The 17,009-nt window shown below is 38.9% G+C and overlaps 1 protein-coding gene across 4 annotated transcripts; it reads right to left on the reverse strand.

Annotated features, from left to right (window-relative positions):
* Positions 1 to 5,235: 5,235 nt before the first annotated feature.
* On the reverse strand, positions 5,236 to 16,689 carry CLXN (calaxin). 4 transcript variants are annotated; one of them, XM_073999980.1, is made up of 7 exons: positions 16,522 to 16,689; positions 12,837 to 12,960; positions 12,011 to 12,115; positions 11,189 to 11,340; positions 10,498 to 10,602; positions 6,544 to 6,629; positions 5,236 to 6,462 (listed from the first exon to the last, which is right to left on the reverse strand). In XM_073999980.1, exons 2-6 carry the CDS (start codon positions 12,862 to 12,864, stop codon positions 6,570 to 6,572), a joined length of 450 nt encoding a protein of 149 aa, XP_073856081.1. In that variant the 5' UTR covers positions 12,865 to 12,960; positions 16,522 to 16,689; the 3' UTR covers positions 5,236 to 6,462; positions 6,544 to 6,569. The 4 variants fall into 4 exon arrangements, with proteins under 4 accessions (XP_073856081.1, XP_005563342.1, XP_073856082.1 ...); XM_005563285.5 differs by having other exon boundaries at positions 12,837 to 12,992; XM_073999981.1 differs by having other exon boundaries at positions 12,837 to 12,992; positions 16,376 to 16,689.
* Between the last annotated feature and the right edge of the window lie 320 nt (positions 16,690 to 17,009).

Below are 17,009 nucleotides of genomic sequence, written 5' to 3' on the forward strand. Positions count from 1 at the left end.
GATATTAAGTAAAAAATTATCTTAAGACAAAGGACTGAGAAATGGTCAATTCAACAGGCACATATAATAGTTTTAAATATATATGCAACCAATATCAGAGCACCTAAAGTATATAAAGCAAATATTGACAGATCTGAAGGAATACATTTATAGCAATACAGTAATAGTAAGGTACTTTAATATCCCACTTACAATAATGGATAAAACATCCAGACAGAAAATCAGTAAACAGATGACTTGCACACACTATGGACTAAAAAGACCTAAGAGACATGTACAGAACTTTCTATCCAACAACAAAAGAGTACAGTCTTCTCAAGCACACATGTAAGGTTAGATCACATGTTAGGCCACAAAACAAATCTTAACAAATTTAAGAAGACAGAAATCATTACAAGTATCTTTTCCAAGAGTAACAGAATGAAACTAGAAATCAATAAAGTAAGAACATGGGCAAATTCACAAATATATAGAAACTAAACACATTTTTGAACAGCTATTTGTTCAAAGAGGAAATCAAAGGGAATTTAAAAATTATCTTAAGACAAACAAAAACAAAAGCACAACACAACAAAACTTATACAATGCAGCAAAAGTAGTATTGAGCAAAGTTTACGATGATAAATGTCTACATTAAAAAAGAACAGAGATCTCAGGTGAACAAACCTAACTACACACCTCAAAAAACCAGAAGAAAAGAACAAACTAAGCCCAAAGTTAGCAGAAGGAAAGAAATAATAAAGGTAAAAGCAGAAATAAAACAAATAGGGAATAGAAAAAAATTAACAAAACTAAGACTTGGTTTTTGGAAAAGATAAACAAAATTAACAAACTCCTGGGCAGACTAAGAAAAAAAAAGGAGTCAAAATCATAAATGAAGGAAGAACCATTACAATGGATGCTTCAGAAATAAAAATGATCATAAAAGACAATGAAAAATTACTATGCCCAAATTGGATAACAAAATAAATGGATACATTCCTAGAAATATGTAACCTACCAAACTGAATTAGAAAGAAACAGAAAGTCTGAACAGGCCAATAACAAATATGGAGATTGAATCAGTAATCAGAAAGTTCCTAACAAAGAAAGGTCCAGACAGGTGGCTTTCTAGGTGTATTCTACCCAACATTCTAAGAAGAATGAATACCAATTATTTTAATTTTTTAACTCCTCTAAAAATTAGAAAAAAAGGGCACACTTTCAAAAACTCCTTTCTCGAAGCCAGCATCACCTTGATTCCAAATCAGACAATAATAGCACAAGAAAAGAAAACTACAGGCCAATATCCCTGATGAACATTGGAACAAAAATCCTCAACAGAACACTAGCGAACTGAATTCACCAGTGCATTAAAAAGATCATAACGCCATGACCAGGTGGAATTCATCCCTGGGATGCAAGGATGCTTCAGCATATGCAAATCAATTAATGTGATACAACACAATAACTAAAAGGAAAGCAACCTCACAATCATCTCAACAGAGGCAGAAATAAAGCATTTAACAAAGTTCAACAACCATTCATGATGAAATCTCTCAACAAAATGAGTACACTAGAAACTTACCTCAACACAAGAAAGGCCATGTATGAAAAGCCAACAGCTAACATCATTATTAAAATAAAAAAACTTTCTGTCAAATATCTGGTAGAAATGGTGCTCATTCTTGCCATTTCTATTTAACATAGTACTGGAAGTTCTAGCCAAAGCAATTAGACAAGTAAAAGAAGTTAACGCATTGTTGTGGGAAGTCAGGGACCCCAAATGGGGGGACCGGCTGGACTCACTGCAGAGGAACATAAATTGTGAAGATTTCATGGACATTTGTCAGTTCCCAAATAATACTTTTATAATTTCTTATGCCTGTCTTTACTTTAATCTCTTAATCTTGTTATCTTTGTAAGTTGAGGATGTACGTCACCTCAGGACCACTGTGATAACTGTGTTAACTGTACAAATTGATTGTAAACCATGTGTGTTTGAACGATATGAAATCAGTGCACCTTGAAAAATAACAGAATAACAGCGATTTTTAGGGAACAAGGGAAGACAACCATAAGGTCTGACTGCCTGCAGGGTCGGGCAAAAAGAGCTGTATTTTTCTGCTTGAAGAGCACCTATAAATGGACGTGCAAGTAGGGAAGATATCACTAAATTCTTTTCCTAGCAAGGAATATTAATATTAATACCCTGGGGAAGGAATGCATTCCTGGGGGGAGGTCTATAAACGGCCACTCTGGGAATGTCTGTCTTGTGCAGTTGAGATAAGGACTGAGATATGCCCTGGTCTCCTGCAGTACCCTCAGGCTTACTAGGGTGGGGAAAAATTCCACCCTGGTCATTTTGTGGTCAGACCAGTTCTCTGCTCTCCAACACTGTTTTCTGTTGTTTAAGACGTTTATCAAGACAATACATGTACTGCTGAACATAGACCCTTATCAGTGGTTCTGGTTTTTCCCTTTGTCCTGTTCCCTCAGAAGCATGTGATCTTTGTTAGACCCTTATTAGTAGTTCTGTTTTTTGCCCTTTGAAGCATGTGATCTTTGTACCTACTCCCTGTTCTTACACCCCCTCCCCTTTTGAAACCCTTAATAAAAACTTGCTGGTCTGAGACTCAGGCAGGCATCACGGTCCTACCAATATGTGATGTACCCCTGGTGGCCCAGCTGTAAAATTCCTCTCTTAGTACTGTCTCTTTTTATTTCTCAGCCAGCTGACACTTATGGAAAATAGAAAGAACCTACGTTGAAATATTGGGAGCGGGTTCCCCCAATAAAGCATCCAAGTTAGAAAGGAAGGAGTAAAATTACCTCCATTTTGAAACAGCATCATCATATATGCAGAAAACCCTACAAACACAACAATGACAACAACAACAACAGCAACAACAACACACTGTTAGTACTAATAAGTGAATTTCATAAAGCTGCAGGACATGAAATCAACTTACTAATCAGTCATGTTTCTATCCACAAATAAGCTTATCTGAAAAAAATTAATAAAATTCTCATTCCTAATAGCAGCAAAAAAATAAAAAATAGTAATAAACTTAACCAAAGAGGTGAAAGTCTTATACACTGAAAATTATAAAGGCAATGATGAAGGAAATTAAAGAAAATACAGACTAATAAAAGGGCATCTCATATTCATGAACTGGAAGAATTTATGTTATTAAAATGTTCATACTACCCAAAGTGATGTACAGACTCAATACAATCCTTATCAAAATCCTAATGGCATTCTTCACAGAAATAGAAAAAACAATCCTAAAATTCATATGGAACCAGAAAAGACCCTAAATAGCCAAAGCACTCCTGAGCAAGAAGAACAAAGCTGAAGATGTCATACTTCCTGATTTCAAAATACAATGCTTTACTAATCAAAACAGCATGGTACTGGTATAAAAACAAACATATAGACCAATGGAACATAAGACAGGCCTAAAATAAATCCAAGCGTCTACAGTCAACTGATCTCCCACAAAGGTGCCAAGAATATACAACAGGGAAAGGAGAGTCTCTTCACAAAATGGTGTTGGGACAATTGGATTTGCATGTCAAAAGAATGAAACTGGACCCCATCTCATAACATATACAAAAATCAACTCAAAGTGGATTAAAGACTTAAATGTTGACTTGCAACTGTAAACCTATTGGAAGACAACACAGAAGAAAAGCTTCATGACATTAGTCTGGGCAATGATTTTTGGATATGATGACAAAAACACAGGCAGCAAAAATAAGTGGGATTGAATTAAACTTTAAAACAAATCTGCACAGAAAAGGAAATAATCAACAGTGAAAAGGTAACCACTGGAAAAAAATTTGCAAATCATATATTTGCTAAGTGGTTAATGTCTAAAATATGTAAGGAACACCTACAACTCAATAGCAATAATAAAAACCAAACAAACATAAAACCCCGCAAAACCTGATTTAGAAATGGGCAAAGAACCTGACTACATATTTTTCAAAGATAATAGCAATGATCAACAGGTCTATGAAAAAGTGACCAACAGGTCTATGAAAAATGCAGATCAAAACCAGAATCAGATATCCCCTCTTACAGAGGCTGTTATCACTAAGATAAACAATAACAAGGGCTGACAAGGATGTGGAGAAAAGAGAATCCTTACTGGTGGGAATGCAAATTGGTACAGCTAGTATAGAAAACAGTATAGAGACTCTTCACAAAATTAAAAGTGGGACTATCATTCGATCCAGAAATACCACTTCTAGGTATATAACCAAAGAAAATAAAATCAGCCTCATAAAGAGAAATCTGTGTCCTTATGTTTATTTCAGTGTAGTCACAGTAGCCATGATATGGAAACTACCCTAATGACTGTTAATGAATAAATGAATATATGAAATACATATATGTATATATGTGTGCATATACACATGACACAGTTTTCAGTGTATCCCTAGAGTCCTTCTAGACAATCACTGCCCCATGCATTGCAGTTGGTTGCCAAAGCCCCACCTGGCACCCAGTGTCCCTCCACCCTAACTCCACAATTCGCCCCATGCCACTGCCTAAGCGCATCATAGTGTCCCTGTCTCCCCATTACACACACACACACACACACACACACACACACACACACACACACAATGAAATATCATTCTGCCTTTAAAAAGAAGGAAATTATGTCATTTCCCACAACATGGATGAACCTGGAGGACATTATGCTAATTGAAATAAGCCAGACACAGAAAAAAACAAATACTGCATGATCTCACTTATATGAGGGACCTAAAAGGGCAAAACTCATAGCAGGAGAGAGTAGAATGGTGGTTTCCAAGGGCTGGGGATAGTATGGTGGGGAGAAATGGGGGGATGTTAGTCAAATGCTACAAAGTTTCAGTTATGAAAGATGAGTAAGTTCTGGAGATGTAATACACAGCAATGTGACTATAGTTAACAGTGTTATATACTTGAAATTTGCTGTAAGGGTGGCTCACACACACAAAAAGAAAATGGTAACTATGTGAGTGGTGTATGTGTTAATTAACTTGATTGTGGTGATTACTTCACAATGCATACAAATACAAAAACATCAAGTTGTATACCTTAAATATATACAGTTTTAAATTACCAATTATCCCTCAATAAAGATAAAAAAGCATTGTGTGTTGCATTGCTTATATTTACTGCAAATAGAAAAATTGTGTCAAAGTCCATCTGTGTAAGAATCTAAAATATAAAAAAAACTTGCACAGTAAAGTATGTTTTCTTTTATTTCCTGGATCTGTTTATTCCATTTATTAGTAACAGTGCATTTTTTCACACAATATTCTCTTTTACTTTAACTTAATGCATATGTAGTAAGAAAGATTTCCTATCCCACCTAGCCTTTCAGTATTTAGATGAGGATAGAACAGATACGGTGTGACACCCCTCTCCACTGCTTACTGTGTGTACCAAGAAGGCAAAAAGCAGCTCACACAAGCCTAACCTGGCCCTCTCTTTCTCAGGCTTCTCAGGATGCCCACAGCACGTGCGGGGGAGCCGGATGCAGGGAGAAGCCAGGTCTGTCCTCAGGAGGTCACAGCCAGCAGGGTACAGTTAGGATGTGCCCTCATAAAGGGGAACACAAGGGGAACTCCAGGCAGTGGGGGGATGGGGACACTATGGTGCACTCAGGCAGTGGCAAGGGGGCAATACATGGAGTCAGGATGGAGGAATACTGGGTGCCAGGACAGAGGGGGGCTTTGGCAACCAACTGCAATGCACGGGGCAGGGACTGTCTGGAAGGACTGCAGGGATAACTGAAAGCTGTGCCAATGCATTAGCCATGAAACCTAAGAAACTCAGTACATGTTCTCCCTCTGCTCACCAAGAGTTTGCATTTATCTTGTGGTACTTCTTGGTTTTCTAATCTACAGTAATTATGGACTGCCCTTCGTATGCAGAGGACTAACTGCTATGGCAGACAAAGATGTGTGTGGATAAAACCCTTGCCTTCAGGCACTTACAATCAGTAAGGTTATTTAGCCAAAGCCTCAAACAATAATGCAAATCGTATTATATTTCAATATAATATGATTTCTTTGTGTCTTTCATCTCTCTGGATCTCCCTCAATGCCTACCAGAAAGGCATTTCAATGCTCAATAAGAGAATGCTCTTATTCTTTTGATGCTATCTTCATTATTTATTGTTTCAAAGGAAATCCAGTCGTTTCAATGATTTTTCAGTGTACACCCAGCTTCTTTCTGACACAGAATATTTGTATTAACAATTCATAATTACATAATCTTTCCATTCATTTAATGAATCCAAAGGTTTTATGCCAGTTATGTGCTTCGACAGATAGTCTATGTGATAAAATATCTCTAGAAAAGTTAACTGTCTTGCCAAACCCATCATCTAATAAGGGACTTCTTGTCTTCCATCTATTTTAATTGCACCTTACACTGATGTCAAATGATATATGTAAGTGAACCTCATCTTCACCCTGAAACACACAATTCAACATCATTTTTCTGAACTAAATACAAAAAATAAGCAATACATATGTGCCTCCTTTTTTACTCACTTGAGACAATATAGACATTTAGGTATTCACATATCATTGAATTCATTTGGATCTTTGAATACTTGAGCTTCAAATTCCATCTGGCTCTGTAAAAAAAGGTACTCAATTTAGTATGGATTTCCAAAAAAGGTAGAACAACACAAAATATTCTGTATGTCTCCTCAGTGTGTGTAGAGACAGGATAACTGAGGGTGAGTGGACATCGAGAACTTCTGGTTCATGCATTTCACTCACAGATCTCATGACTACACTCAAAAAACAGTGCTTGGTTCTGTGGCCACAAAGATGAGCAAGACCAATTGACTGAGCTCGCCAAAAGTCTCCAGCCCGGTGGCAGAGACTGTCCAGAAACTGGAAAGAGTCAGTCAGGGCTGCATGGGCTGTGGTAGGGAAAGGCACATGGTGGACTATGGGAGTCCAGGAGGACCAATCAAGGCACAGCCAGGCCTTGGTTGGTAACAAGGCACTCTCTGGAGCAGGAAGGCTGTACTGAGAGCCGAGGGGAGGGGGATGTGGTTCAGTAAGGCAAGAAGCCAAGAGCATTCACGGGATTTATTCACAAGGTGGGAGGGTGACCTTGCAAAAGCAGATTCAGGGGTAGATGGGAAGAAGTGATAGTAGTTAGGTATTAAATGTGGATAATTATTTCAAGAATCTAGGCTTTGAGAAGGAAAACCATTATACAAGAAATATTCTAAGTGTGAAATTAAGGTAAGTTCTCTCCTTTTCTTTCCTTCTTTCTCTTGTTCTTTCATTTTGCTTTTCAGATGGGACAGTTTTGAATCTTTTAAAATTCGAATGGGAAGGTTTCACTAGAGAGGGAAGAGATTGAAGATGTGGTATAAAGATAAAGGTAAATGATGAAATAGTTCCTGAGGAGATGGAGAGATCCAGAGCTCCCCATCAGGCACTTCTGAGACCCACCCACACACCTCACCCCTCCATCCACCTCATCTCTTCATCCATCCACCCATCCATCTACTCACCCATCTACCTCACCCATCCACCCATCTCACCCATCCATCCATCCACCCATTCATCTACCCACCCACTCCATCCATCCATCCATCCATCCATCCATCCATCCATCCATACACCCACCGACTCATCATTTTATCTACCCATCCATCTATTCACCCACCTCACTCATCCATCTGCTCACCTCACCCAACCATCCACCCATCCATCTACCCACCCACCAACCTCACCCATCCATCCATCTCATCCATTCATCCATCCATCCATCCACCCACTCACCTACCCACTTCAGCCATTGACCAACTTCATTATCCATTCATCCATCACTCATCCATGCATCCACCCATGTATCTATCCATCCACCTGCCTCACCCATCCATCCACCTCACCCATCCATCAACCCACCCACCCACCTCATCCATCCATCCATCCATCCATCCATCCACTCATCCATCTACCCACCCACCCCATCCATCCATCCATCAATCCATCTGTCCCCCATCCATCCATCCATCCATCCATCCATCCATCCATCCATCCGTCCATCCGCCCACCCATCTATCCACTCATCTACCTACCCACACATTCACCTCACCCGTCCATCTGTCCTTCCACCCATCCACTCATCCTTTCATCTACCCATCCATCTACCCACCCACCTACCTCACCCATCCATCTACTCACCTCACCCATCCATCCATCCATCCATCTACCCACTTACCCACCCACTTCACCCATCGACCCACATCATCATCCATCCACCCATCCATCCATCTATTGCCCATCCATGCATCCACCCATCTATCTATGCATCTATCTATCTATCTATCTATCTATCTATCTATCTATCTATCTATTCACCCACCCATCCATTCACCCACTCATCCATCCAACCATCCATCTACCCACCCACACACCTCACCTATCCACCCACCTCATCCATCCACTCATCCATCTATTCATCCCTCCATCCATCCATGCATCCACCCACCCATTTGCACCATCCATCCATCCATTCATCCATCCATCCATCCATCCATCCATCCATCCATCCATCCAATCCACACACTCATCCATCCATCTACCCACTCACCTCAACCATCCATTCATCCATTCACCCATCCATCTACTCACCCATGTACCCACATCATCCATCCATCCATCCATCCATCCATCCATCCATCCATCTATCCATCCATCCATCTCTCATTACTAGACACACACCATGTGCTACACACAGGGTGTGGGGAAACAGTGAAACAAAGATTAAGTTCCTGGCCTCAGTGAGCTGACATCTACTTGGTAAGACAGATATACTTAGGTGATAAAAAGTGCTGCTAAGAAAAAGAAAGAAAGCAGGGCTAGGGGATGAAGAGGGAGGATTGTTAAGATGGTCAAGACAGGGCTCTGTAAGGAAGTGGCATTGGAGCAGAGACTGGATGAAGTGAGAGAATGAGGCCCAGGAGAGTCTGGGGAAAGGGCTTCTGGACAGAGGCAGCAGCAAGCGCATAGGCATGGAGGAGGCACATGAGCCAGCTGCTATGGCTCCAGCAGCAAGAGAGAAGGGAGATGATAGGAGATGTGGGTGGAGAGAGGGAAATGGCCCACTGGGTCCACTTCAGAACCCTCTGGGGGGTTTTGAGCAAGGGAGGGGCCTGACAACATTTGCATTTTAAACATACTGGATACTGTAGAGAAAAGTCAGTAGGGGATGACAGTGGAAGCCAGAAAGCTAACAATCTAGGCTAGGTAACATATGACAGTGGCTTAACTTAGAGTGGCGGTGAACAGATGTGAGGAGAAGAGGCTATATTCAAGGACATAATTTGGAGGTGTAGCTAATAGTGTTAAAAGAGATAAATTAAAGATGGCCCCTAGGTTTTACTGAACAACTGGGCATATGTGCTTGCCACTTAATGAGACAGGGAAGACTGAGGGAGGGGTGAGTTTTGGGGAAAAGTCAAAAATTTGTTGCGGAGATCTAAGTGGACATGTTAAGTAGGCAGCAGGAGATACATGCTAGGGCTGGGAAGAGTGAGACTGTTTCTATATCACATCACACCACCTGACTCAATCTTTCAGGGATGCCTTGTCACCTTCAAGACTAAACCTGAGCTCCAAGCTCCACAAACTGTGCTTCTGCAGCCTCATCGCCAGCCACAGAGCACACCAAAACCTCATCCAGTGCAGATGCATCTGCATCTCCTGTTCCATCTCTTGCTCCATCTCTCTTTCTGTCTCTCTTTTGTGCATACATGATCCATTGCTCAGATTATTTTTTCCCATCTGACCTGGCTATTTTGTCCTTTGAAAACCAGTTATTCTGATAAGTTCCCTGCCCTGCCAGCCATTTACCAGTCCTCCCATACATCTGTTTAGATGACCTCTTCTCAAGTTCCACAACACTCTACACATATCTCTATGACTCTGGCACCAGGGTACCCAGGGTATTCCACTAATAAGTGGGTAAACTTGGACAAGGTGCCTAAACTCTCCAAGCCTTGGTTTCCTCATCTGGAAAATGAGGCTAATATGACCACCTACTTCACATGGTTGTTATGGGGATTAAATGAGGCAATGTGAGGCTTAGTGTTTACAACGTTGCCTGGCATAGATGAAGCACATACACGTAATTAAGTATCATTATAATAATACATATCATACTCTTGTGTAATTATTTTCACCGGAAAATATGAGCCCTTGAGTAAAATCACTGAGCCTTTCATCTGTGCTCCTGGCAAACATTAAACCTCATTAATTGTTTCTGACATGAATGAGTTAATGAATGAAACATAGCACCAGGCCACAACAGTACCATGAAATGAATCAGCAGGTTATTCAGTGCGCTTTCTGTATTTAAAAGACATTCTCTCTGGGTGGACAGGATTTGTCTGATCCGCTACCCATTAAATCAAGAAGTCCTGGGTTGTTCTACATTGTACTTTGGTTATCATTCAGGGAAAGTTATATCAGTACCTTTGGATCAGGAAGACATGGCCCAAAGGCCTCCAGTAGAAGAGTCTCTTCTCTCACAGCCAGTTCATAGTCTGCAAAAGACAGTTTCCCATCATGGTCATGATCCTAGGGGAATGAGAAACATGTTAGGCAACAACTAAAATGATTACTGCAAATACATGCTCTTTTCATAGTCAAGAGTTAATTTTTAAAAATGTGTTAGGCTGGGGACGGTGGCTCAGGCCTGTAATCATAGCACTTTGGGAGGCTAAGGCGGGGTGATTCCTTGAGGCTAGAAGTTTGAGACCATCCTGGGCAACATAGTGAGACCTCATCTATATTAGAAAAAAAAATAGCTGGGCATGGTGGTGTGCGCCTGTAGTCTCAGATACTTGGGAGGCTGAGGCAGGAGAATTGCTTGAGCCCGAGAGTTTGATGATGCAGTGAACTGTGATCATGCCACTGCACTCCAGTCTGGGCGACAGAGCGAGACCCTGTCTCAAAAAAAAAAAAAAAAAAAAGAAAGTGCTAGAAAAATAAGAGGTTGGGCGGTGAAATTGAAAAGAACTATTAATATTATAATGAGGAGCATAATTTATGTGTTTTATTTAAGCAAGCAGGGAACTGAAAATTATTATAATTTAAATTCTTATTTCTAGCCCATATCTGGCCCACAAATTTTAATGAAAAACTTGACATTATACATATTTACCATTTTCTTAAGTGTAATTTCAACCAAATCTTTAATTCCTTCATCAGGGTCTTCCTCAGATGGCTGTTTGAGAAGGCTGTTCTTCAACATGTGAAACATTTCCTCCTTTGAAATGAATCCATCACCATTCAAATCAAATACTTCAAAACAATCTTTTAAAAAAAATAACAAATTATGAATTTGATGCTATCAGTAAGGTAATATTTTCTCTGATAAAGTTTTCAGGGTCAAGTTCTATCTTCATGCTGTACCAACCCCACAGGTCTTCGTGCAGCCTGATTCCATTGTAAGTGTCAATGTATACTAGGATATATACAATAATCTTTAGAAAATATTTCCTGACTCTCAATTATGAAAAAGCATACCAAGGAACAGTAACTTGAATATCTTCACCTTGAAAATCTTGGAAAACTGATTGAAATATGGCTCATAAGCAGAGTTCATCAGAATCAACTGAGAGTTAATTAAGAATAAGAACACTGGAATCAATATTCTCTAGTTTTATGGTTACAATTCAAGTAAAATCTGTCAAATGCTTAATACATAAATGTATATGTACATAATTAGCATGTGTAGTAATGCCTATGGAGTCTTCATTGGCATAAATTACTCCTTGGAATCACTTGAATTTTTTTTTTTATTAACTTTCTTTCATATTTTATTGACTTGAATTCATTCCATAAAATAGGCCGGTGGGATTCAAACCAACTAGCCAGCCAACCAACAAACTCACTTTACTGTCTGGGTTGAAGGACACTGATTTAAGTGCTTTAGATATGTTATTCATAAAGTACAAACCAATAGGACAATCTGCAATCTTACATTTCATTTTTTCTTCCAAAGATCCTCGAAGAAACAGTGATAATCCATGAATCCACTCCAATACATTTACACAGCCATCATTATCTTTATCAAAACCTCGGAATACTAAAGGGAAAGAGGTTAAATGGAACACCTGTCCTGCATGATAATTCTCAGTAAAGAATCTACATTGGCATCACTCACTTTTAAAATTAAGAGAACACTTCAGTTTGTACAGTCCAATATTCTCTTCTCATTTGATGAAAGAGGAAACTAAGACATCATAATATCATGAAACTGTTTTATTAAACATTCAATTTTTAAAATGTTTTTGTGGGAACAAATACAATTCTCAATGTCTAAGTATATTGATCATTAATTAATAATAAGTATGTTGCTATAAAATAAGTTGATCATATTAATTAGATATGTTAAATATACTAATATAAATAAAATACTTTATATTTTTGTTACTCAAGTCATTACTTGATGCATAGAATTATATCTTGTCACGGAAATATTTTCTGTGATGGAAAGAATTTAAATGTCCTTTTAAAACTACTCTATTACGTTTATTAAGTAGAAATCGAAATGTTTTAGGTTTTCTGATATAAGGTAAGAGAAAGGTAGTTAGTCAACATGACTTTGTCTTCTTCTTAAATACACAAAATAAAGCTGATATTACCTCCTTTTCTGTGATCTTTTCAAAATTAAATTTGTATATTCCAATGACACTGGGAATGCAAAACACTAAGCTTCCTACCAAGAGGATATCCAAGCACCAAACCTTTTTTTTTTTCCCAGTTATGGCTGGATTTGGCTAATTTGAATCTTGCGTGTCTCTTACCTCTGTCCATAATCATGTCATCTGTCATTCCAAATGTCACATGCAGGATGTTTCGAAATGCATTACGATCCAGTCCAATAACCAGACCTTGCCTCTCTACTGCTCCCACCAAGCTATAAAAAAGCTTTATAAGACAGTTCACTTCAAATTTATTAACTGAAAGAATAAAATAGATATAACAAAAGTGAATCTTTAATCTTTAAGTTCTAACTTAAATTTTGCAATAAGTTTACAGACAAACAACATCAAAGACATCAAATAGGTAATTGTCAATAGAAGACTCTCCTGTTTTGAGATTAATGACCCTTAACTTAATAGAAATTAAAGAAGTAGCATACCCTCCAAACAGGAATTCTCATGTTTAGGGAAAAGATATGAAAATGTTAGCCAAGTTACTGGAATAATGATAGTGGTGTCAGATTCTAAACTCTACAAGGCTGGTAGATATATGACTCAAAATAAGAATGGTAAGATTAAAAAATGGTAACTTTTTCTCAATATTTTTACTATGGCATTCATGAGATTTACAACTTCTTTTCCCTGGAAATAGATGTCAGGTTCATGAGAACTAGGTAACGATTTTCATTTCACTTTAGGCTTCATGAATTCATAAGCCAGATTTTGGAAACTAGAGTCACCAGTTTTCCAATAAAAAGCTTTAAAGCATATTTTAGCACCCAATATGGCTCTTCTTGAGGATTATGTAAAAATTGACATGCAAGTATTCAGTAATAGTTTGGAGGAAGGACATTTTTATTTAAAGGATATATACACACACAGATACTTGCTCATACACATTATTGTATAAAGGACCATGGTTATAAATACCGAGTTAATTATTTGTGTTCCAATCCCCATTTGAGAATGTAGGTGGAAGGGTTATTGCCTGGTCTTGATAATATAAAAGCCCAAATACCAAGTATGGGAGGAAGTTGGGGAAAATTTATTTAGAAACCAGACAAAACTATGATTGAGCATTTTAACAAACAAGGACAAAACCTGCATGTGTATAACAGAAGACAGCATCTAGGAATGGAAAAATCACACCTCATCCTAGAGGTCAGTACAGGCTTTTGTGAGATATCTGGTTTGGAGAACCACATTTAAAGAGAAACACTAAAAACTTTGGGAAAAAAGATTCAGCAAATAAACAGTAGGAAACAATATAATGGTTATGATTTTAAAAACAGCTGTTAGTCACTGGAAAGCAGTATGATGGCGCTTCATAAAAATTAAACACAATTATCGTATGATCCAGGAACTCTACTTCTAAATACATACTCAGAAGAACTGAAAGCAGGAACCTGCACAACAATGTTCATAGTGTCATTATTCACAACAGTCAAAAGACAGATGCAAGAGTCCATCAATGGAGGAATGGATAGACAAAATGTGGCGTATTCATACAACGAAGTATTATTCAGTCTTAAAAAGGAAGAAAATTCTGACACATAGATGAACATTTATGGACATTGCACTAAGTCAAATAAGCCAGGCACGAAAGGACACATATTGTATGATTCCTCATATATGAGGTACTTAGTCAGATTTATAGAGACAAAGTAAAATGGTAGTTGCCAGGGGCTAGGATGAGGAGGGAATGGTGAGTTAATATTTAATGGGTAGAGTTTCCACTGGGGACGATGAAAAAGTTCTGGAGGAGGATGTAAGCACTTAAAATGGTTAAAATAGTAAATTTCATGTTACATGTAACCGCATATACACACACACAAACCTCTTAAAAAGCAAGAGCTATTAGTGGTTGGGGAAGAAAAACCTGCATGAAGAATGATGTACTCTGTTCATGTATATAAAATGGTAGTAGAGGGGATGTTGGTTAGCCATTTTTCCATCTCAGCTGAAATAAAAATTTTAAAAAGTTAGTTTAATTTATTACCCAAAGGATCAAAGGTTAGCCATAAGAAAACTTTTATTGCTAAACATTTCTTAAATTCTAGAATACAATATTAAATGAAACTGAAGAAAATTCAAGAACAGATTTTCATCTTCTTGGAATGCTCTAAATGTGTCCTGCAGAACATATCTGTAGAATGGTGCATGAACTAGATGCTCTCTTAAGATCTTTCACTCTTCTTTGATTCTACAAAATTTATCCATTGACTCTTGATAGTTTTATTGTCTTGCAACTAAAACAAAATTTAACTTTAGGGGAAAGTTCCTTCTGTTAAAGAAAATTTAAAATTATTATAATACCCATGACTTATAACTATTTCTATAGACTGTAATAATCATCTAAGTTTGTAAGACTCATTAAAATTTTTTTAGTAAATAAAAAAATCAAGAGTAGACTTTTTCCTGCCATATTTTTAATTATCTTTAAAAATATACACTCACCTTTTGATTGTTTACAGAATGATTGTTTGCAATGCATTCAAACTTACTGAACAGAGACTAACTCAAATTCAAACTTATGGAAAGGGACAAAATCAGTATTGTGTATAGCAGCTATTGCATTGTTTTTGAATATTTATCAAAAATGTTTACTAGATGTTTACTAGAAGAATACCTATTCTTCTCCCAGAAATGAAAGTGTTTTAAGAAAAACAATAACAGAACAAAACTCTCATCAGAGTATAGTAGTCATAATAATACCTTAAATTACAGGATTTTTTTTCCTAGACATTTTAAGATGCTTACACATACCATAACATTCATTTACGTCACCATCCCACTAAGAGAGCATTTCTTACCAGGTATTAAATCAGACACTAATGATAATTAGAATGCACTAGATCTTATGATCTCTAAAACTACATCAACACGTTTATTCCTTCTTCTTTGAGCAATGCAGATATTTGGGGAATTGTTGCTTCTGTTTCTTCAAGTGACCAGTAGATTTGCAATGAACACACAACTTCTAAGTTTGCTCGACAGGCAATATCTTCCTCATCTAAACCATACCCACGGTTTCCTTGCTCAAGTGCAATTATGTTTTTCAGTCTGAATATAAACTCAAAGTTTCCTATGAAATTCCAGTACCACCCTTTCAAATGCGAGATTAGAGCAGGTGCCTTCAAATAGGGCTCATCTTGTCACCTGCAAAGTCTCCTTTATCTTTCAACACTAGGGGCCACAGGAAAGTGGGAGTCTAAAGTTGGGAATCCATTCTTTTCCGCGTGTTTAGTTGTGCTGAACTCTGTTTTCCAAACAAATCTTGTTCTGAGGCACAGATGAGATGACACAACTAACATCTCCTAAAGATGTTGAGAAGTTGAGCACCGTTTTCTCCTATGGGTCTCTTGGTAAGCTTCCAGAACTTGTACCTGCGAGTGTATATGCGAGCTAGAAAGCAGGGTGAGTGCACGTTGGTGGTGGTACTTTTCTTGAGACCAGTGGGTTTTAGCATTTATTTTACACCTCACTGAGGCTAACATCACGTTTCTATCAGGTAAAATAAGAGGCTTGGAGAAGCAAGTAAATGCATGTGTGGGAGTGTAGGTAGCACTAGAGGTGGAGGCCTGGGTTCCTAAGATCAAACCCAAGGAGCTAGCACCCCGGGGATTCACCCACTGACTTACGCCTAAGGGGCCGGAGTGGAGGGGCGGTAGGTAGCCCACACAAGCCCAGGAGGCCGGAAGCAGGCAGAACAGCGGACCCTGGCACCGGGTGGGACCCAGGTTCGGTCCAGGAGCCTCGACTTGTCCAGCACTAGATTCTTACTTACAATGCTTGCAATTTTTAGCTAAGGTGTCTGTCAGCTTCTGCAGCTTCTTGCGGTTCATGCCTGGCCCTCAGAGAATGGGGCCGCGGCGGGGGTCTCGGGGCGCACGGCTGCCGAGACTCTCCCGGGACCCCCGCGAGCCCTGGTGCTGGGGCAACGCGGTGAGGTCTCAGTCACTGATAGCGTGCGCTGCCCTAACAGACGGTGTAGCCAAGGCAACGGCTCGATCCGCCGCGGATTGGCTCCCAGGCTGCCCGCGACGTGGCCATGGCAACAACTGAGCTCCGCCCATCGGCTCAACGGCGGCGTGCGCTAGGTCCTGCGTGCGCGGTGCTGCCTGCAGGGTCCCAGCTGGCCGCCTTGAGGGCTGTATTCTGATTGTGGACGTTGGAGTTTAAATGTTCAGTTGTTGCTGGCTTTTGAGTTCGCAACCTTTTTGCTTGATTGCAGTGTAAATGATTAAAATCTGAAATGTGGTGTGTACGCTGTAT

Source organism: Macaca fascicularis, chromosome 8, assembly GCF_037993035.2.
Source record: "Macaca fascicularis isolate 582-1 chromosome 8, T2T-MFA8v1.1".
Lineage (NCBI taxonomy): Eukaryota > Metazoa > Chordata > Mammalia > Primates > Cercopithecidae > Macaca > Macaca fascicularis.